The following is a 21,509-nucleotide window of genomic DNA, read 5'->3' on the forward strand; positions in this document are numbered from 1 at the left end:
AACTTTAAATGGTCGCTAGTCAGCTACATGCAAGTCATCTCACAATCATTTAACAATTATAATTTAATAATGTTATAATTTTATTTGTGCATTTAATAAAAATTATGTTTCATCATTGGCACTTTCTCTATCATTCACCAAGACCATGCACTTGCCTACAAGCAACCAACATGATCACCAAGGTCATGATAGCAGCGGATGTCACCATTATCTTCACACTTGAGCATCCTCTGCTGGGACCTCCAATGGTTACAAGATGTTCCAGGCTGGAATACCTTAAGAAAGACTTATTCCCTCTTGTTTATTAAGGGTTTCTCAAGATTTTACATGATCAGAGGGGGTTGAACCCCTACTATTATCAGTAAACTGCAGAAAGCAGCTACAGTGATGTCCCTATGAGAATAGCTGAGCCATGCACCAAGGTTCAGCCACATCGGACTAAGCTGCGGTACAAAGCAATGTCACACTCATAAGGCCATCACCGTGCCATTTACTGCAAGGAGGGAGTTGTGTCAAATATGCTAAATATTTATAACCATCCATTTTGATAAAGATACACAAGTTAAATGTATAGAGCAGCATACATACTATGGTACAGATAAAGTACCTGTGATTCTGGGACTGAGAGGCTTGACCTGCATCCGAAAGAGTGGCAAGAACAAAATGGGCCTCAAGAACGGTATCATCAACACTGAATATAACTGGGCTAGGAGAAGAAAGAAGAGATATCAGATGCACTGGGTAAGGGGTGGGCTTAATCTCCAAGATATCCAAATGACCAAAAAGAGCATAGCACAAGGAATGGTCAAGATTAGTGATGAGCGATTGTGCGAGTTTTCCGAGCATGCTTGAGTCTCAACCGAGTATTTCTGGTGCTTGGATGCGATGCTCAGATCCCTGCAATGCATGTTGCGTGGCTTAAAGAAAGATGCAGGGATTGCCTGCCATACATGGTTAAACTGTAGCCATGTTTATTGGCTGTATTACAGCCACGAACCATGCGGAGCAGGGATCTGAGCATCGGCAATACTCAGTTGAGACTCAAGCATGCTCGGAAAATTCGAGTAACGAGCGCACTCGCTCATCACTAGTCAAGATAACAAAACCCTGAAGGCTTTCTACACATTGCACCGCACAACAAAAACGCTGTAAAATAAGATTGTTAACCACAGATTCGCTTTAAACTAATACTAATCAAAGAAATTAAACTTATTAACCTTTACAAATCAAACACTAAAATGCAATTACCATTTAATCGGTTTTTAATTCCCACCCTAAATTATAAAAGTACTTTATCTGTCACATAACACTAATTACTCCCAAGTAATCAGTCACCGGCAGTGATGAATAAGGCGGAACATAAAAGTATACCAGTACAATATCCGGGGACTCACCAGCCCGCACTATCAAAATGTATCGAGATTGGTAGGCTGGAGGACTCGGCAAAGGCCAGAAGACCCTGAGGGAGGAAAAAAAGGTGGAATAAAATGACAATGCAAAAAGTACATTTGTTTGGGTGTAATAAGAACTATTCCTCACCCTAAATTCACGTAGACAAAAGGTAATCTCTCTCTGCTCCTGCAGCTGATAAGCCAGGAATTCTTCTCTACTCAGGGATAGCTCAGTCAACATTGCTTTACTAGGATCTAGAAAAAAATGGGAATATATAAAAAAATTATAACTAAAACTTAATAAACTATATAAAAGATCTTTAAAAGGGTCTCTAATTTCAGAATAAGCTATTGTGTGAGAAAACCCACACACGTGGGTAGAACATAAGAACTCCTTGCAGATGAGGTCTTTGGTGGGATTTGAACCCACAGTAACACACTATTTCTGACAACCATATGCCTTGTAAGCAACAGGTTTCACCAGTTTTCCCCTCTGCAGACGTATCTATAATTTTCTCTCTCTGACCTACTGTGCGGCAATCAGCTGCTATTCTGTCTCCCATACACTGCTCTTCTTTCTGTGTAGCACAAATGGGAGCAGGAACAGCAAAACTGAGCTGTGTAGCTGTTAATCCAGCCTGAAGGGTAATAAATTGCTATAAGCTCCATCACTACTTGCTTCCTTCTGCCTATTCTATCCGAGTGCTCCTCAATACTCTCTTCATAGAGAGGGAACCTATCACCAGAAAATGACTTGCTTAAATCAAGTTTTTATACTACAAGTTTTTAAATTTTAAATATTTTTGTTCTCATATCAATCATTAATTACAAAAAAAAAAAAGTAATCTTGTAACTTTCGCACTGGCCACTGTGACGTTTTTTTTACTCATGCTTCATATCCTTTACAGGGGTTGTCCACAACTCGGACAACTGTGACCAGTGTGAAGATTTCTATTTTTTATTTTTAATACAGTCTATGTAATGTATAAAAAAATGATTAAAGAAAAAACTTAAACAGGTGTTATGTGACATTACAATGAGCTGTCAGTATGTCCTGCAAGGCAGATTTGAGCTGTTTTAAAGAGTGGATTGTGAATTTAGGAAGCAAGGCAAAAGAATCAAATTTTTCTGAAAACAAAAACATTGTAAAGTTTCTTATACTCTCCTGCAGCCGCAGAGTAATAATCCTCATGCAAGAGGTGATCAACATACACAACTAGACAAACATCTTACAGATGACCAGATCAACCAGGAAATGATATAAAAAAAAAAACAAAACAATAAAGTGAGATAAAAACTCCACAAAAACAACCCATCTTCCTCTTACCGATCTCCTCTTCCACATAATTCCGGAGTGAAACTTTTCCACAAGGACTAGCTCCCAGCGTCACTTCTGCCAGTGTCAGTGGGAAGTGCACCACGGCATCTGAAAGCAGCCTAAAAAACAGAATTAACAGAAGTAGAACTCATCCGATTCACTTCTACTTGTTAAGAAAGGGGTCTGCTTATAAAGTAAAAGCACCATTTTTGTCCACAGGTTGAGTCTAATACTGCAACCTGGCCCCATTCACATTGGTTGCAATAATACTAAATTTATACTTTGTAAAGTTTTTTTTTTTGTTTTTTTTTCACATGGTCCAACCTGGTGTTCTAATCAAAGCCAGATTAACCTCTTACATGCTGCTCCACACTTGTGCTGGGCATTAGAATTAACCTGACAAACAAGTGCTGTAAATTTACGGTACTTGGATCCATGCTTTAATCCCTCGCCATTGTGAATTTACTGCATGGGATTAAAGATCCCGCAGTTTAGCCAGTGACTTCTGTCACTGTAGTGGACTGTTATCCCCCAAAATTGGTGCTCCAAAGTATGCCCCAGCTACAGCGGAAAAAACAGATAGCGAAATAGGTATTGACCACGTCCCTACATACTATTGACATGGAATTCTCACCAGATGTTGGTAACAACCCATCCAATCCACACAGGCTAAGAAATCAAATAATAGATGACCATAAATTGTGTGTAGTAATGAGAAATGACACAGGGAAAAAGTATTGAACACACGTAGGAAGAAAGGTGCAAAATCCATGAAAAAGTCATGACACCAGCTGAAATCTAACATTAATTAGAAAGCAATCCTGCCACTTAGTTGAAAATAATATCAGCTGGTTCAACTGATGGCCTATAAAAAGGTGTCTCATTACCAAGGTGCCCCACACAAGAAACATCTCATGATGCGTAAAACCAGTGAGCTGTCTCCAGACATTCGCAACATTATTGTTGCAAAACATACTGATGGTATTTGTTACAGAAGAATTTCTAATCTACCAAAGGAACCAGTGAGCACTTTTGGGGCCATAATCTGGAAGTGGAAACAACATCATGTCACCATAAACCGGCCAAGACCAGGTTCTCCCCGCAGGATTTCAGACAGAGTGAAAAGAATTATCATAAGAGTTGTCCAAGAGTGAAGGACTACCTGTGGAGCAGTACAAAAAGACCTTAAATCAGCAGATACAACTGTTTCAAAGACAACAATAAGTAATGAGCTCATTCTCCATGGCCTGTAGGCACGCTAACCACGTAAGACTTCATTGCTGAACAAAAAGCATGTTCAAGCGTGATTACAGTTTACTCAAAAAAACATTTAGATAAGCCTGTGAAATACTGGGAGAATGCAGTCTGGTCAGATGAGACCAAAATTGAACTCTTTGGATGCCATAATACGCACCATGTTTGGAGGCTAAAAAGCACTGCATATCACCTCAAAAACACTATACAAACAGTGAAGTTTGGAGGTAGGAACATCATGGTGTGAAGCTGTTTTTCAGCATAGAACATCGGCAAACTTCATATAACTGAAGGATGAATGAAAAAACGTACGGAGCCATTCTTGATAAAAATCTGCTGCCACCTACAAGGATGATGAAGATGAAACGAGGGTGGACATTTCAGAAAGACAATGATACCAAGCACACAGCTAAAGAAACGTTCAACTGGCTTCAGAGAAAGAAAATAAAAGCATTAGAATGGGGAAGCCAATCATCTGACCTGAATCCAATAGAAAATTTTTGGAAGGAACTAAAGCTCAGCATTCATAGAACAAATTCACAAAACCTTAATGATTTGAAGAGTATTTGTGTGGAAGAAATGGGCCAAAATCACACCCGAGCAATGTATGCGACTAGTTTCTCCATACAGGAGGAGTCTTGAAGATGTCAGTACAAAAACAAATATGTATGAAATAAGTTTCAGTAATAGTGTTCAATACTTTTTCCCTGTCTCATTTCTCATTATTACACTTAACTAAATCTATAAATGTCTATGGTTTGATTTATTTACCTGTGTGGACTGGATGGGTTGTTACCGAGTGAGAATTTCATGTAAAAAGCACCTATAGAAATATATTTACATAGAAAATTATCGACAAGTTCAATATTCATTTCACCCGCTCTCAGCGCTGTATTCTAACCTTTCGGGACATACAGAGTGGACAGAAATTCGAAGGTTGTACCCCATCAGTGATCATGTGATATTGTTTATGTCAAAAGACCGGCGAGATTTACAGAGCTTATAGTTGAAAAGCAGTAACCGTCCAGAAGGCTCCCCTTTTTAGTGGGGTTATTTGGATTGTGGAAGCAGCTGTTCTTTACAGATCCAAATGTGAGATCCTTAGATTTGCTCTTGATTGCTATTCCTTCAGTATGCCAAAGGCCAATAATGATATAAGCATAATACTGGTACCCTTAATGGGCCACAGGTCATTTTGGGTATCTATGATGCTGTAGTTGTAATCATTAGACCTGAGGATGGGGTGTGACTTGTGGCCACGCGATGGATGCAGAAATGTAGAATTATTTTAAGAGTGTGAAACTTTGCCAAGAGAGCTCCCATCCTAGGGGACTTTGGCAGTTATTGCTATATTTTTTTGCAGTGGCCACTATAGAGAAAAGCTGTAACTTTCCCTCATCCAAAGGGGCTTCTAAAAAGTGGGATTCAAAGTGGTCAGCCAATTGTTAGGATGGCTTCATTATATGAATCCCTGGTACTGATGAAACAAAATATTTAGGGAAATTATTAGGGATATATGAGGAACATTGCAAATAGTGTGCTACATTTTAGAGGCTCCCAATGAAAGCCTGGAAGCTAAATCACATCTAAAATGTATGTAAAGTTGGATCTTACAACCTAATGTACTGTATGTTACAATTCTGGTTCATTGTCGCTTCACATTTTTACATATAAAATAATTAAAGTCACTGACCCACTAAAACAACCTTTTTTTACGTGCCCCATTAGAGCCACCATTGTGTGGGACCCCCTTCTCCCCTCTCTATGAGATACAGTGCTGCTCCCAGACATTCCATTGTTGCCCATTAATTTGAATACTTCAATATACTTCAATATAATCCTACATTTGCAACTGCAGAAGAATGTCTAGTCACTCTAAAGTTCAGGAAGTTTGTGAAGCTTCATTTTCAAGAAATGTTGCATATAACAAGTTTTGCTTAATATGTGGCTTTTTAAGTACTTTTTGGCTACAGAAGCTATCCTCCCTTTCTCTATATTGTGACAATGTAAAAATAAAAAATAATGAAAAGGGGTTGTGCTATGACACGCAATTTGCTATTAAAAGCTTCTAAAACACGTAGTTGTGGTAGGGAACTCTTTATGCATGCACATAATGGCATAGTATGGGATGCAGGCACAGGGAAAAAAATACAAAATTGGGTTCGGACAGATCTTCAGATCACATTCGGCCATGCAGGTCAATAAGTCAGTGAAAAACATCAGACATGAGTGTGGTCCCATTTCTATGAACTGACACAATGGAGAAGATGGAGACGTTTCTGTCTCCATCTTCTCATTTGAGAGAATCGGAGCACACTATAATCACACTCTGATCAGGTTGTGATTTGCATAATTGACCCAATTTTCTTGGATGAGAAAACATACGTGACGGAGCCTCAGCGGAGCACTGATTGGTGGAGGAGAGCCCTTTGACACGACGCAGAGTTCTGATACCAGATCTGATGGGATGACCATAGGTGAAGGATGAGTGAAACCAATGGAAAATGTCTCAATGATAGCCACTTACTGTGGGAGACTGGCCGAGGTCAGATTGGATCCAGGGAATATAAATCAGAAGGACATATTTACGTCCAGTCATAAGAGGGCGACGGAGAATAAACATCCGTGAGATGTCAGCAGGAACAAGGACACTGCTACACGCCATTTACCTGCACACCAAATATGTACTTTTCCTGCAAAGCAATGAATCACATCTGACCCCCAAATCCTCGTGTAACCATTACTCAGCACTGCAGTGGTCTTCAATCATGTCTAATGCACTACTACTCCCAGCACACCCCATACATGCTGAGAGGAGTAGTTGTCACCACAGGACACTGCATTCTACTACTCCAAAAAGAATGGACTCCCCGGCATGAGACTACGAGGGGTGAGAAGTGTGCCCCAGCGGAGGAGGGGACCACAAAGGACGGGATAGCAGCGCGGAGGGAGCAGGGGGCGTACAAGGAGCTCTGCACGTCCTGCTGCCACCATTGCAGGCGCCGACATCTGCTGCAGCGGAACCTGCACGGAATGTGGCCGCATGGGACATCGGCGCCCGGGGGAGGGGAGCCCGCACATAAGTCCTCTATTACCACACAGTGATGGCACCCGTACACCCCCCACCCCACGTGTGAGCAGGAGCCTTACCGGAGTGGCTGCAGCGCGGCACAGGCTACGCGGGCTCCTTCCCTTCACCCCATGCGATCCGCTACTGCTGCCAGTACTACGGCTCCGGCTGCTGTGTCCTCTCCCGGAAGTGGAAGCTGAGCTCAGCCCCGCACTCATCCTCACACGCTGCAGCCTGGCGGGCAGCGTGCATGCCGCGCAGTGTCAGTGTGCAGCCTCCTAACATCCGCTGTGTGGTCACATGTGCTGCCTGCAGCCGTCTGCACACAGTGTCCGAGCACAGACTGCTAACCATGTCAGAAGTGACAGCTAGCTGGCGGGCCGTTTAAAATCATCAGGCGGGCCGGATGCGGCCCGCGGGCCGCATCTTGCCCAGGTCTGCTGTAATCTATTGTATATAGGGAAGACAATCTGTGAATTTAAGACTCATATAAATCATCATAGATATACTATAAGGAAGAAAAGGATGGATCTCCCGGTTTCAAAACATTTTACGGAATTAAATCATACAGAAAAACAATTAACGTTCAGAATTATTGATACAATCCCGATGCAAAGAAGGGGTGGAGATAGAGTGTGTTTGTTAAAGGAAAGGGAATTGAAGTGGATCTATGAATTAGATACCCTCAAACCAAAGGGATTGAATGTTGATTTTAGAATTCATTCCATCATAAGATGAATTAATTGTAAAAATGGTATATCCCCATTCTTTGATACAGTAAAGTGGAGGCATCTAGTCTGAGGTGGTTTATAAATGTGCATAATATTGAGATATTTGCAATTTTTTAATTATTATTTTTAATTTTTGTCACAGATTCACGATAACTCACCCAAAGTTGCTGCTCTTTGCATAGACAGGAGCTGAGATGCTGAAGCTGTCAGTGTAATGAGCTTTGTCATCTCTGCCCTTCTCTGTGCAGGAAGCATCAAACCAAATTACAAACTCATCACAACTGTTGCTCTCTGCGGAGGCAGCAGCGATTGAGAAGGCAAAGCATTTACTGACTGCTTCACCGATTCTGCTAGCCAGGGGGAAAGTGTCAAGTAAAGTGGACAGCAGGAGAGATCAGCAATGGGGCAGCTGTGGCGGAAGAGGCTGAGTCAGCAAAGGTTTTTTTTTTTTTAGAAGGGGAAGTTATACATTACACACAAAAGGATATGTACCATACTAATAGCCAAAGAAAATAGGGAAAAGGGATGGGGGGAAAAAAGCATACTTCCTCTGCTGTCTGGTTATCTAGCACGTCTTTTGCATAAAATGAGACACTGGTGTACTTTCTACAGCATTATTACCTATATATTCTATGGTGGCCCAACCCCTTTAAAGGTACCGTCACATTTAGCGACGCTGCAGCGATCTAGACAACGATCTAGATCGCTGCAGCGTCGCTGTGTGGTCGCTGGAGAGCTGTCACACAGACAGCTCTCCAGCGACCAACGATGCCGGTCCCTGGGTAACCAGGGTAAACATCAGGTTACTAAGCGCAGGGCCGCGCTTAGTAACCCGATGTTTACCCTGGTTACCAGTGCTAATGTAAAAAAAAAACAAACACTACATACTTACATTCCGGTGTCTGTCCCCCCGGCGCTGTGCTTTCCTGCACTGACTGTGAGCGCCGGCCGGAAAGCACAGCGGTGACGTCACCGCTGTAATCTGCTTTACGGCTGGCCGGCGCTGACAGTGCAGGAAAGCACAGCGCCGGGGGACAGACACCGGAATGTAAGTATCTAGTGTTTGTTTTTTTTTTTACATTTACACTGGTAACCAGGGTAAACATCGGGTTACTAAGCGCGGCCCTGCACTTAGTAACCCGATGTTTACCCTGGTTACCAGTGAAGACATCGCTGAATCGGCGTCACACACGCCGATTCAGCAATGTCTGCGGGAGCCCAGCGACGAAATAAAGTTCTGGACTTTCTGCTCCGACCAACGATGGCACAGCAGGATCCTGATCGCTGCTGCGTGTCAAACTCAAAGATATCGCTATCCAGGACGCTGCAACGTCACGGATCGCTAGCGATATCGTTCAGTGTGAAGGTACCTTAAGAGTTTTCCACTCATTTTAGATGTCAGTGGGGAGTAGCGGTAAAGTCAACAGTGGTCTTTGGGGTCATCACTTTCGGTCTGGCAGTCCGTTGGTACAGCATCGCTGGAGCGTGGAGCTCAAACATGGGTGGGTATAGCCTCTTTTATAGTTTTACCCTCATGGCTCACCACTAACAGATTTAACATATGAGAAGAGAAACCCTTAACTGTAATAATATATATATATATATTTACCTGGCATGAGCCCGAAGTACATTGGGACAGCTGTCTGGATTATACACAGCTTGTAGAGACTCACAGTCTTGATATGACAAGTTATGGGTTTTTGTAACTCCTAAAAACAAAAAAGGAAGGACTATTTAATTGTAGAAATTGATGATATCAATTATTTATGGTGGAAAGCCATACACCAAACATAAGCATATAATGTAATCACAATTGTTTATTATATGTTAATTCTAAGAGAACTGACTAGAAAGTATTTACAATAACCAGTTTCTTATATCAAATGAAGAACGCCCCAAAAAATAGTAGTTACTCACCGATAACGGTGTTTCTCTGAGCCCATGACGGCACCACGGAGAGAGGGGATCCGCCCACCAAGGACAGGAAACCTACAGATAAAAAGGCGGTACCTCTCTCCTGCATCAGTTGTTTACTAGAGAACGATGGGAGACTATGAACGGAGACTTTATTATTATTATTATTATTTTAACATTACTTAGTTGAGATACCGCGTGATTATTTACACTATTAACATAAGGCACTATATTTCTGTGCACACCCACGCGTGAGGGAGGGAATGTATGGGTGCCGTCATGGGCTCAGAGAAACACCGTTATCGGTGAGTAACTACTATTTTCTCTGACGCCCATGACGGCACCACGGAGAGAATTGCAGAGATTTGTACATTAGGGAGGGACCACCGCTTCCAGAACCCTTTTACCAAAAGTAAGGTCCGAAGGAGAGGAAAGGTCCAATCTATAGTGCCTATAGAAAGTGGACGGTGAAGACCAGGTAGCAGCTTTACATATCTGCTCGATAGAAGCTCCGGCCTTCTCCGCCCAAGAGGTTGCCACTGCTCTTGTTGAGTGTGCCTTGATATTTCCCGGAACGGGTACGCCACTCGCTGAGTATGACAGGCTGATGGCTTCTGTAATCCATCTTGCCAGGGTGCCCTTAGATGCTTTCTTCCCCTTTCGGGGACCCTGGAAACACACAAAGAGAGAGGTATCCTCCCTACTCTCCCTAGTGGCTTCTATGTAATGCATCAGGCATCTCCTCACATCTAATGTATGTAATGCCTCTTCCTCCTTGTTTTTGGGATTAGGACAGAAGGAGGGCAGAGATATTTCTTGCGTCCTATGGAAACGGGATGCCACCTTTGGGAGATATGCTGGGTCAATTTTTAGGATGACCCTATCATCAAGGATTTGTGTGAAAGGGGGGTTAGCGGATAGGGCCTGGATATCACTGACTCTACATGCGGAAGTGAGCGCCACGAGCAAGGAAGTTTTAAGGGATAAGATTTTGATAGGAGCTTCCGCTAAGGGTTCAAAGGGAGGTTTAGATAATGCTTTAAGCACTAAATTTAGATCCCACTTAGGGGTAACCCTCACAGGTAGAGGTCTTGATCTACCGGCTGCTCTGATGAATCTGGCAACCCACCGATTCCCTGCTAAATCATAGTTGAATAAGGCTCCTAGAGCTGCTACATGTACTTTTAGGGTATTTGTGGCCAGACCCAGTTCTAACCCTTTCTGCAGAAACTCAAGTATGGCTTTAAGGGGGACACCCTCCCCCATTTTGACACCTGAAGATGAAAGAAATTTTTTCCATACTTTCCCGTACTGCTTGGTTGTAACAGGCTTCCTACTTTTGAGCAGTGTAGATACCAGCCCCGGAGAAAACCCCCTGTTTTCTAGTAACTCCCTTTCAAATGCCAAGCTGTCAAGTGCAAATTCTCCACCCGTGGATGATGAACTGGGCCTTGGGAGAGGAGGTTCGGGAGATCCGGCAGTACCCATGGATCGGAGATGGACATTCTCATCATCCAGGAAAACCAAGGCCTCTTCGGCCAGAACGGGGCTATTAAGATTATGTGGGCCCCGTCCTCCCGAATCTTCCTCAGCACTGCTGGAATCAGAGCAACAGGGGGAAAGGCATACGCTAGTGGCTGGTTCCAGGGGATCAGGAACGCATCTAGAGATACCGGGTTCCCCCAAGGTGTTATTGAGCAAAAGGAGTTCACTTTTTTGTTTAGATGGTTTGCGAAAAGGTCTATATTTGGTTTGCCCCATTTTCCTGAGATCTGAGAGAACACTAACTGATTCAGTTCCCATTCTCCCTGTTTCAAGCGAGAGCGACTTAGATAATCTGCCCTGTAGTTGTCCACCCCTTTTATATGAAGGCCTGATAGTGATTGGAGGTTGGTTTCGGCTATGTGGAAGATCGATTTGGTTATCTCCATCAGACTCTGAGAGTGGGTACCTCCCTGGTGATTTAGGTACGCTATCACCACCTTGTTGTCCGACATTACTCTGACATGGTGAGACCGAAGGGGACCCAGGAACTCTAATAGTGCATACTTGACCGCCAGTAGTTCCTTCATATTGGAGGACACCATCATCAGATGAGGTGGCCAGGCTCCCTGGGCTAACAGGTCGTTCAGGTGTGCACCCCACCCGCTGGGACTCGCATCCGTTGTCACTATCTGTGAGACTGGGGTTACCCATGGGATTCCTTGAGAAAGATTGTCTAGCGATGTCCACCAATTCAGAGACTGAATTGTGCTTGGAGACAAGTTGAGCCGACCTTCTAAATTTCCTTTTAGAGAGACTTCTTCTGACAAGATTTGCCATTGAAGCTCCCTTGAGTGTAGCTGAGCCCATTGGACTGCCGGGATGCAGGCCGTCATGGACCCTAGGAGGGACATAGCTTGACGGAGAGTTATGTGGGGGGGTGTCTCGCCTTTTGGATACTAGATTTATGATGTTCCGAATTTTCCCCTCTGGGAGACGGCATTCTTGTTTTAAAGAGTCCAGCGTAAGACCCAGGTACTCCTGGATTTGACATGGTGATAACCTGGATTTTTTTAAGTTCACTAACCAGCCCAGATTTTCTAGTGAATGTCTGATTGTCTTTAGCTGTTCCTCGCAATGTTGCGGAGAGGAACCGATTATCAAAAAATCGTCGAGGTATGGCACCATCAGGGTATCTTGCTCCCTCAGGTGAGCCATTACCTCCGCCACTAATTTTGTGAAGATTCGTGGCGTTATAGCCAGCCCGAAGGGGAGGGCTAGAAACTGAAAGTGGCATAACACCCCCCCAATGTAGATACCTATCCTGAGGTATTTTTGGTGATCTTTGTGGATGGGGACGTGATAATAGGCGTCCTTTAGATCCAGGACTACCATGAAACACGATGGGAACAACATTTTTATTGAGGTTTTTATTGTTTCCATTTTGAAGGACTGAATCTCCAGAAATTTGTTCAGATTTCTCAGATTTATAATTGTCCTGAAAGAACCGTCCGGTTTCTTTCTCAAGAACAGAGGAGAGTAATATCCTTGTCCTCTTTCTTGAAGGGGAACTTCCGTAAGAACCCCTTTGTTTACTAGTCCCATGACTTCTCTTTCCAACGCTAGCTGTTCTTCCTCCGAAGACCTTAGCGATGATGTCATAAAGAAGGGGCGAGGGGTTTTTTGGAACCTCAGCTTCAGTCCTGACTTTATTATACTCAACACCCAAGGACTGCTGGTAATTTTCTCCCAGGCCGAGAGGAAGAGGGACAACCTTCCCCCCACCTGGGGCAAGCCTTCATTGGGCAGGCTTTTTGTTATCGTTGGGGTTCCTATTGAATATGAACCCCTTGGTCTTGTTCCGCTTATCTTCCCATTTATCTTGATTTTTCCCCGGTTTCCTTCAGAAGAACCTCTTGCTCCGAAAGGGCCTCCTGTATGAAGGGAAACTCAGGGCGGGAAAGGATTTCTTTTTATCCCCAGCTTTCTCCAAGATATCATCTAGAGTGGGCCCGAATAGGAATTCCCCTTCACAGGGGATGGTGCATAATCTAGACTTTGTTTGGAGATCTCCCGGCCAACATTTAAGCCAAAGGGCTCGTCTAGCGGCATTAGAAAAAAACGCCGCTCTTGCTGACAATTTGATTGAGTCGGCTGAAGCATCCGCTAAGAAGGCAGCCGCTCCACGCATAACTGGTAAGGTATTTAGAATAGAGTCACGAGATGATTTGTTTTTGAGTTGGCTTTCTAACTGGTCTAACCATATCATCAGGGAGCGGGATGTACATGCTGCCGCGACTGCTGGTTTAAGGCCTCCACCAGCTGCCTCCCATGAGCCTCGGAGGAAGGCATCTGCCTTTTTGTCCATAGGGTCTTTCAAGACCCCCATGTCTTCGAATGGGAGGGCATATTTCTTGGATGCCTTAGCGATGGCCACATCTAGCTAAGGTGCTTTATCCCAAAAGGAGCAAGATTGATCATCGCATGGGTATTTCCTTTTTGGTGTGAGTAGTGTCTTTCTTACGGGTTTTTTCCATTCTTTCTTAATTAAAGCCTGGATTTTTTCATTAAGGGGGAAGGCCCTTCTCTTTTTTTGGTCGAGCCCCCCAAACATTATGTCCTGGACAGATTTTTTGGGGTGAGAGTCTGCCAACCCCATAGTGCTTCTGACAGCCTTAACCAGACTGTCTGTTTCCTCTAAGGGAAAGCAACTACGCCTCCCAGAGGAGGTCGAGGATGATGATGATGATGCCGAGGAGGAAGAAGAGGTGGAGGAGTCTGAATCCATATCCTCCCCTGAATCACCGGACTCAGGAGACGGGGATCTGTGCTTGGTCTTCTTCCGCTTTTTCCCTCCTTTAAGGGACTTGAAGGTCTCTTCTACCTGAACTTTGATCAGGTTTTTAAGGTCCGCTGCGAACCCAGGGAGGCCCTCTGACACTGTCTGTTGGATACATACACTGCAAAGCCTCTTTTCCCACGAAGATGGAAGATCTTCCCTACACAGAGCACAAATCTTATGCTTAGACTTGCCTGTGCATTTCTTCCCCTATAGTAAGGAAGCACAAAAAATAGGCCCTCACTATCACTAACATTCACGTAGATCACTTACCACCTTATGAACCCATAAATACCGGTTGGGAGTGATCCAATGTCGGTCTATCCTTAGAGCCGGACGCTGTGCTGGAGTCCTTGCTGCGCAGTGATCCAGAACGTCCTTTACCGGTATCCTGGTGCCCTTTCTGGGGACGCTGCCTCTGCTGCTGCTGCTGCGGCGGCGCCGGTGGAGATGCCCTGGACAGGGGAGATGCCTGCTCGACGTCGCTCATTGCTGGTGAACGCTGGTCGGATTCCATAGGAAGCGCTTGCCCCCATGTGTGTGCTCATTAAGTAGTAGTGGAAGGCGCCATTTTTTTTTTTTCTCTTTCCCGCGCATGCGCAGTTCCGGCGAGATCGCGCAGAATCTCGCGCCTGCGCCGATCGCCGCGTGTAGCGTGCCACCGCTAGCGAGGCAGCACAGCGCTGTATTCCGCGCGCCTGTGCGGCCCTTCTGCCCGCGCGCCGACGGGAACCCGGCGCGAGCGGTGCCGCAGCCAGCCGCGCGTGCGCAGAGACCCCTTCTGTCATAATCCCGGGGAATCTCGCGCGTGCGCAGCGGAATCCAAGATGGCGCCGCGCATCACCGTACCTTGTTGCTGGCTTCCCGGAACCCCCGGGAGCTACAGCCCGCAGTCTTACGCCGGAGGAGTAGGATGTAGGCTCCTTATCCACAGAGGGACTCCCCTTGGATCATGCTGCTGCCGGTGAGTCTTACCTAGAGAGGTGGCCATGGTCCAGCCACCTCTCTCCGCGCACCCTAAAGGCCTGCCAGCCCCAGTGGTGGCGTTTCGGGTCACCACACCAGCCGAGGCAGGGGGGCCCCCGCTGCCTGAATCGAGCTGATTGGCCCCGGCATTGACCACGAAGAATCTCTCTTGACGACACCACGGAGGTGAATCTGTAGGTCTCCCATCAAGGACAGGAAACCAACTGATGCAGGAGAGAGGTACCGCCTTTTTATCTGTAGGTTTCCTGTCCTTGGTGGGCGGATCCCCTCTCTCCGTGGTGCCGTCATGGGCGTCAGAGAAAATCATAAAACTTATACAGCATCTTATATCGGTCTTTATTACAGCTGTGTATAATGGAGCCTGCTAGGAAAGCTCAAGCAGTAACCTCAGTGTGATAACATCTTAGGGTGCGGAATTAGCGGGACCATACATGCAAGTCCTCTAATATTTAAAAACTACTATGCTCTACATACACAATATACTGACCATACAGTATTATACACACTATAAAAACTTACCATATTATATGAGTGCTCCGAGTAATGGACAACCCCTTTAATGATAGGAGCTGGTAAGCAGTCTAAATGAAAGTGGTTGTCCTGACTTGGGAATTAAAAACATAGCTTTATACGACCACCCCTGCTCCAGTGCCACCTTTTCTCTGCACTCCCGATCTTTGCGGACGGCGGGCACTGCCTGTCCACAACATAGAACGTGATTGCTGCAGCCAATCAAATTAAAATGTAATTGTGGACTGTATTAAGAATTCAATTAAGTGGTTGGGTCATTTGGGGTCTGAATGAGTTTAAAGTCTACCTTTTTTATTAATATAATAAGCCCCCTTACGCATGTTGCTGGCTAATAACTGAGCGTCTAGGTCCACAGACCACCCACTCATGGGTCAAAAACAGATATGCCTGGCACTACTCAGTAGGCTGAAGTGCTCAGTTCCAGCATGCACAGAGTAGTGTAAGGTCTCAAAAGAAAGTCTATGGATCCGAACACCACTCTATGCATGGGCGCAGGTACACGATGAAGTTCTAGTCTGGGGCGTCAGAGTTTCGGGGACCGATTTAGGATCTGAAGGAGTTTAGGAGTCTGGTCTGAGGTCTGATTGAATTTAGACATCTGAGGTCCTAATTACATAGTGATTTGATATGGTTTACCCACTAAGAAATGATACATATTCATGTAAATACTTCCGGTAAATGAACTCAATGGCTCTCCCAGACTTGACGGCACAAGCCAGTCAGAGAGACTGAGCTCAGTGATTGGCTGCAGCACTACTGGTGTGACGTCAGCACTGCAGACAATAACAGACACCAGGAGCAGTAGCGGAAACTCAGCGCTGGATCTGGGAGGGCGAATAAAGCAGTTTGTTTTGGGTTGGTTTTTTTTAAAGCAGGGGGACAGATGATTCCAAAATTAGAAAACCCTTTTACTGATATAATAATCTTGGACATTCACATGACTGCAGACCCAGCCAGCCTATACCAGATACACTAGGTAAGTATGCTTGCCATATACAAACCATATTTGCAGAACAGCTGGATAACCAAGCGGCTGCTGTCCGTGTTCAGTTTGATCACACACTTCTCCACCGTCTTCTCCAGAGAAGGTAGGGAACGGAAGACGCTCATCACTGACTAGGAATGGGGAAAGAACAAAAATGTTAGCTGACAATACACATGCCCATAGACAATGAGGTCTACATATAAAAACTACTGCCGACAAGACGTTGATCATCTGCCTGTAGCAACCAATCAGCTTACAAATTTACTTTTTTCTGTGTAGACCACAAAGAAAAAATAGGATCTGGCTGGTTGTGAAGTGGCTTCACTAATGTATGGAATGTATGCTGATCTGCTGGTTACCTTCATATAGATTTTGCAGTGGCAACCTCCTCCAGTTGCCTCGTAGGCGTAGAAGAAGAGTGGAGCGAGCGTAAAACAGGCATAGGCTGACCGCGAGGAGTTGACTGAGCGCAGGCAGAGCTGAGAGAAAAAGAGGATTTTGACAATATGAAATTCATCTATCACCTTTATAATTATGCACAGTTCTGTTTTTTATTTGAATGGGTTGCCCAGGATGAGAAAAATGTTGCTGCTCCTTTCTTGCATAACTGGAGCCTCACATATCAACAGGATGTGTGTGGTATTGCAGCTCAGTCTTGTTTACGTCAATGGAACCAAGACCAGACAGAACCCACTCTATAGCAGCACATGAAAGGTGTTGTCTCAGCCCAGAAAGTCACTTTAACCTCCTATTGCAGGGAAACAGTGCAGCCAGCAGCTGAAGAAAGATCCTTTTCGTGACAGCCACTGGCTGCTTATGCACTACATTGATGACCTAAGTCTGCCAGAGCTGCTTTTCAGAAGCCTCCCACTCTGGCTCATATAGGTGGTCCTGAGTGGGGGACCTCCGCGCTACAATATCCTTATATCACTATATGGACAGATATTCTGATGAGCACCAGAGTAACTGGATGAACAGTATCGGCCACATTTTCTTACCCCATCATCTAAAGGTTCAAAGTAAAGTTCTTCTCCAATTCGAGATAAGGAGTGGATGGCACGCCCCAGAGCTGAAAGACAAGTCAGGTATGTTACACAGAGAAGCACACACTACACACATGTAGCAGAGATGAATTTGTCATTGTAAGCATTAGGTTGTGCAGATGCTAGCAGCCCAGCCATTTATCAGTGAAGTATGCTCCATACTACTCAACATGCAAAGGAGGCTTAAAGGGACTCTCACCAGGTTTGTATCACCTAATCTAAGAGCAGAATAAAATAGAGACAGACACCCCGATTCCAGCAATGTGTCACTTACTGGACTGCTTGCTGTAGTTTTGATTAAATCACTATTTTAATGAGAGGCCTAGTAAACCTGCTGTCATGTATTTCTATATATTCATGAGCTCTGTATAACCCCACCCATATCATTGATTGGCAGCATTCTGCCTATGCACAGTGGGGTTATGCAGAGCTCAGCATTCAGAGAACTCCTAGATCTACAGTAGAGAAAACAGGGATTTTATCAAAACTGCACAAGCAGCCCAGTAAGTGATAAATTGCTGGAATTAGGGTCCCTATCATCATGCTGCTCTCAAATGGGGCAGCAAAACCTGATGACATATTCCCTTTAAATACATTGACAGTCTGTCCAACTTTCCAAACAAAGCAGCAAGTGTTGAGCAAAGTGCCACAGGGGCCTTATAAATGTACTGATTGTTCTTTCCTGGATATCATCAAGGTTCTGCCACCATTTTTTAACAATATACTTTAAAGAGAATCTGTTGGGATAGATAATGCTAGTAAAGGGAATCTCTCATTAGATCAACCCTCCTAAGCCGTCAATATGGACATGTAGGTAATAAGAAGCTGAATAAAGTGATGCCTTGATATCTGCGGTCCCATGTCTTATTTTGCAGAAAGACAAGTTCTTCTTATATGTAAATGAGCTGTTCCAGGCTATGGGTGGACACTGATCTGTCCGAAAATCTGCCTCCAGAGCTTGTTTTACATGAAGGGGGAGTTACCACTGTGATGTCCTGATCTCACTGCAGAGCTCTGTGTGATTACACCTGACATCTGCAGGTTCTGCTCAGGTTCAGCTTCCAGCTCACAGGGATGTAATACAACAGAGCTGTGAGAGCTGCACCAAATGTGTTTGTAAAAAAACAGAGTTCAATTCTCCTGTTCTGTGTTAGTCACTTGCCTCACGCTGGTAACTCCCCTTTATATACATAAGCTGTAAAGACGGATTCTAAAGCAATTCAGTGTCCGGCCCATAACCCTGAACAGCTCATTTACATATAACAGAACCATGGATATCTCTGGAATAAGATATCACAGAAATCAAGGTATCCTTATATTCAGATTTCTATGACGTACATGCCCATATAGACCGCTTAGCAGAGCTGATCCTACAGAGTTTCTCTTTAACAAGCAGATATAGGGTTTCTGCAGATTAATAGTTATAAAGGTACTCAATGACTGACAGCCAGCTCTGAATTGATGGACTGCTAACCTGACTGTTAGTCAGTCAGTGCGTGTTTACAGCCTACACTCGCAGTATAGCAAGCGGTGACTAAAGCCGTGCCAGCTGGCCTGCTCGACTAAAAGGGGGCGAAATATAGTTCATTCTCTCCCGGGTTCCACACTTTCAGCTGGGCAGCTTCATAACACTATAAACCCTGTATCTGCAAGTTAAGAGCTTTAGCCAGAATGATTACAGACATATACACACAAGGGATGTTTAAAGACTTATTTCTGGTGATCTCCCAGTCCGCATCAGAAAGCTGCGGTGTCCAAACAGGTACTGAAAGAGACAAAAGCTTCACTCCAGCCACGGACCTCTTCATCAGCTGTACATGGGAATGGGGTGCTGTGCGGCTCAACGGTCATCCTCTTCATCACTGTCCACAGGTGGGCCGCATGGCCTGGAATCTCTCCGGTAGGTCATTATTGGTCTGTGCTCCATCTTTTGGGTCTTGGCTCAGTGGTTAGTATCCACGTTGCACCTCTTACACTTCCTCCCCACCACTACACTGCATTGGGAAACCGGAGGATCCCCAAAATCCTCTCTAGTACGGTAAAGTTCTGAAGCTGCGCTGGCACTCCTGCATGAGTAAAATAACATGGCTCCGGGAAGAAATAAAGTACATTTTCTCTCTGGTAACCTGCAGATTAACCCTATATCCAGTGGCAAACACAAAGGGTCCGAGTGCAAGAACAATATCTGAGCTAATCATAATACATAACCAGTGATCTGTGCGCCCCGCCTATAGCGATCTGACAGGTTCCCTTATGGGAAGAGTATGGAGCCGAGAAGCGAGGTTAGACCTTTCCGCTGCCTTCTCTGACCGTAGGATTTCTCAGTGCAGTCTGCGGTCATTATCAGCATCCGACCCCATAACGTGCCCCATACAGACAGTACACTGCCCTCCTCATAGAGATGCATGGTCTCCACGCGTCACCTGTTGGCCGCGGTCCGTGTTGCTAAGCGACGGCCGCCATATGCTGTCCTACTAGCCAATATTTATGTGAAGCTGGCAGGCCACCGGGCTTGGGCTGTGGGGTCTCAGGGCGCAGACCCCTGCTGCTCACTACCACACTGTTTGCATTAGTCGTGCAGCCTGGAGCCCTATGGAAAGCAACCGGGCGGTGGCCACAAGCTCAGCGTGCACCGGGCCTGCCTTACCTTTAATGTTGGCCCCGGTGACCACACACTTCACTCCTGCACCCATTCTGTCCTCACAAGCCTTCAGCGCCGCTGACAGGGGAGGGGGCTACAAGGAAGACCCCAAACCATCCTGTCACATACAGTACTATCAGTCTGCGGGGACCGGGGGACGACCGATGACGTTAGGTCACATGGTCCGCGGTCACATGACCGGCCTGTAAAGGGCGGGGCCTGTGTGATGCAGTGACGTAGAGGGGCGGGGCTGAGAGGGGACTGAGGGAGGGCACCACAACCCTCTAATGTCTGCCCCCCTGTTTGGATACAAGAGACTGAGGTGACGCCATGAAGAGGAGACTGCACCAGTGTAATGGCTTCCGTGTGCAGGCCCCTAGGCCCTCAAAATGTCGGGGCCCCTCCAGCAAATTTTTTGTTAATAAGTTTTTAAAAGTTCTAACAGCAAGTTTAAATCACAGAGAACACAATTTAAAGCGGTATTCCCACCCCCAAGACCCTCTGTAATAGGTCTAATAATATTAGCAAGTATCGCCAATGAGAAATGGTTACCATGGTTACGACCTCACATAGTGACAAGGTAGTGGCCGTAACCACGGATACATAGGCTACTTCAGAGCCCTGCACATGGGGTAAGCGACACAACCTATCAGAAGAAATATACTACGTTACTATTTGGAGGTATTTGCTAATCTTATTTTTCATGGATAATGGCCCGGAGGGGTTGCACAGATCCTACCGCTGCCACCAGTTTGTCAGGGGATACAACACCGCTGCCTCCAATCGTCAGGACAATTACGCAGTTGACTGACGATCGATGGATGAGGCCACGGCTGCTTCCACTACTAGGCCAGTCATTGGGAGCTCACACTGAGCATATGGTATATACACCTCCGATTCCAACACACGGAATATGTGCTGTATATAGTCATGTATAAGCGAGTTTTTCAGCACTTGTGCTGAAAACGCCCCCCTCGGCTTATACACGAGTCAATTGTCCCAGAAAACCGGCGAGGGAGCAGCAGGTCACAGAGGCAGGAGCCGGCAGCTGTAACTGTGCCCATTGCTAAAGAGAAATGAATATTAATCTCTCTTATAGCGCGCACAGTGACAGCTGCAGCCGCCGGCTTCCAGAAGACATCCTACTCACCCTGCAGCGTGCCCTCGCAGCCTCTCGTTGGTTCTGGCTTCCAGCAGCTCTTCCTGTGCTGAGCGATCACGTGGAACCACTCATTAAGGTAATGAATATGCACACGTCTCCACTCCCACAGGCGTGGAAGAACCCCAAGATCACTGTGGCTGAACTCCAGAGATGCAGTAGGG

At 45.4% G+C, this 21,509-nt stretch overlaps 1 protein-coding gene across 1 annotated transcript in view; it reads right to left on the minus strand.

The window, feature by feature from the left end:
* RAD9A (RAD9 checkpoint clamp component A) overlaps nucleotides 1–20,377 on the minus strand; it is a 34,084-nt gene extending 13,707 nt beyond the window's left edge. The window contains exons 1-9 of the mRNA XM_077251147.1: nucleotides 20,193–20,377; nucleotides 17,501–17,571; nucleotides 16,862–16,981; nucleotides 16,519–16,633; nucleotides 9,374–9,473; nucleotides 2,719–2,828; nucleotides 1,540–1,646; nucleotides 1,395–1,459; nucleotides 608–706 (exon numbers count right to left, since the gene is read on the minus strand). Coding sequence (XP_077107262.1) covers nucleotides 608–706; nucleotides 1,395–1,459; nucleotides 1,540–1,646; nucleotides 2,719–2,828; nucleotides 9,374–9,473; nucleotides 16,519–16,633; nucleotides 16,862–16,981; nucleotides 17,501–17,571; nucleotides 20,193–20,238 — 833 coding nt within the window. The 5' untranslated portion in view covers nucleotides 20,239–20,377. The remainder of the gene's footprint in view (nucleotides 1–607; nucleotides 707–1,394; nucleotides 1,460–1,539; nucleotides 1,647–2,718; nucleotides 2,829–9,373; nucleotides 9,474–16,518; nucleotides 16,634–16,861; nucleotides 16,982–17,500; nucleotides 17,572–20,192) is intronic.
* Between the last annotated feature and the right edge of the window lie 1,132 nt (nucleotides 20,378–21,509).

This window comes from Ranitomeya variabilis, chromosome 4, assembly GCF_051348905.1.
Source record: "Ranitomeya variabilis isolate aRanVar5 chromosome 4, aRanVar5.hap1, whole genome shotgun sequence".
In the NCBI taxonomy this organism is placed as follows: Eukaryota; Metazoa; Chordata; class Amphibia; order Anura; family Dendrobatidae; genus Ranitomeya; species Ranitomeya variabilis.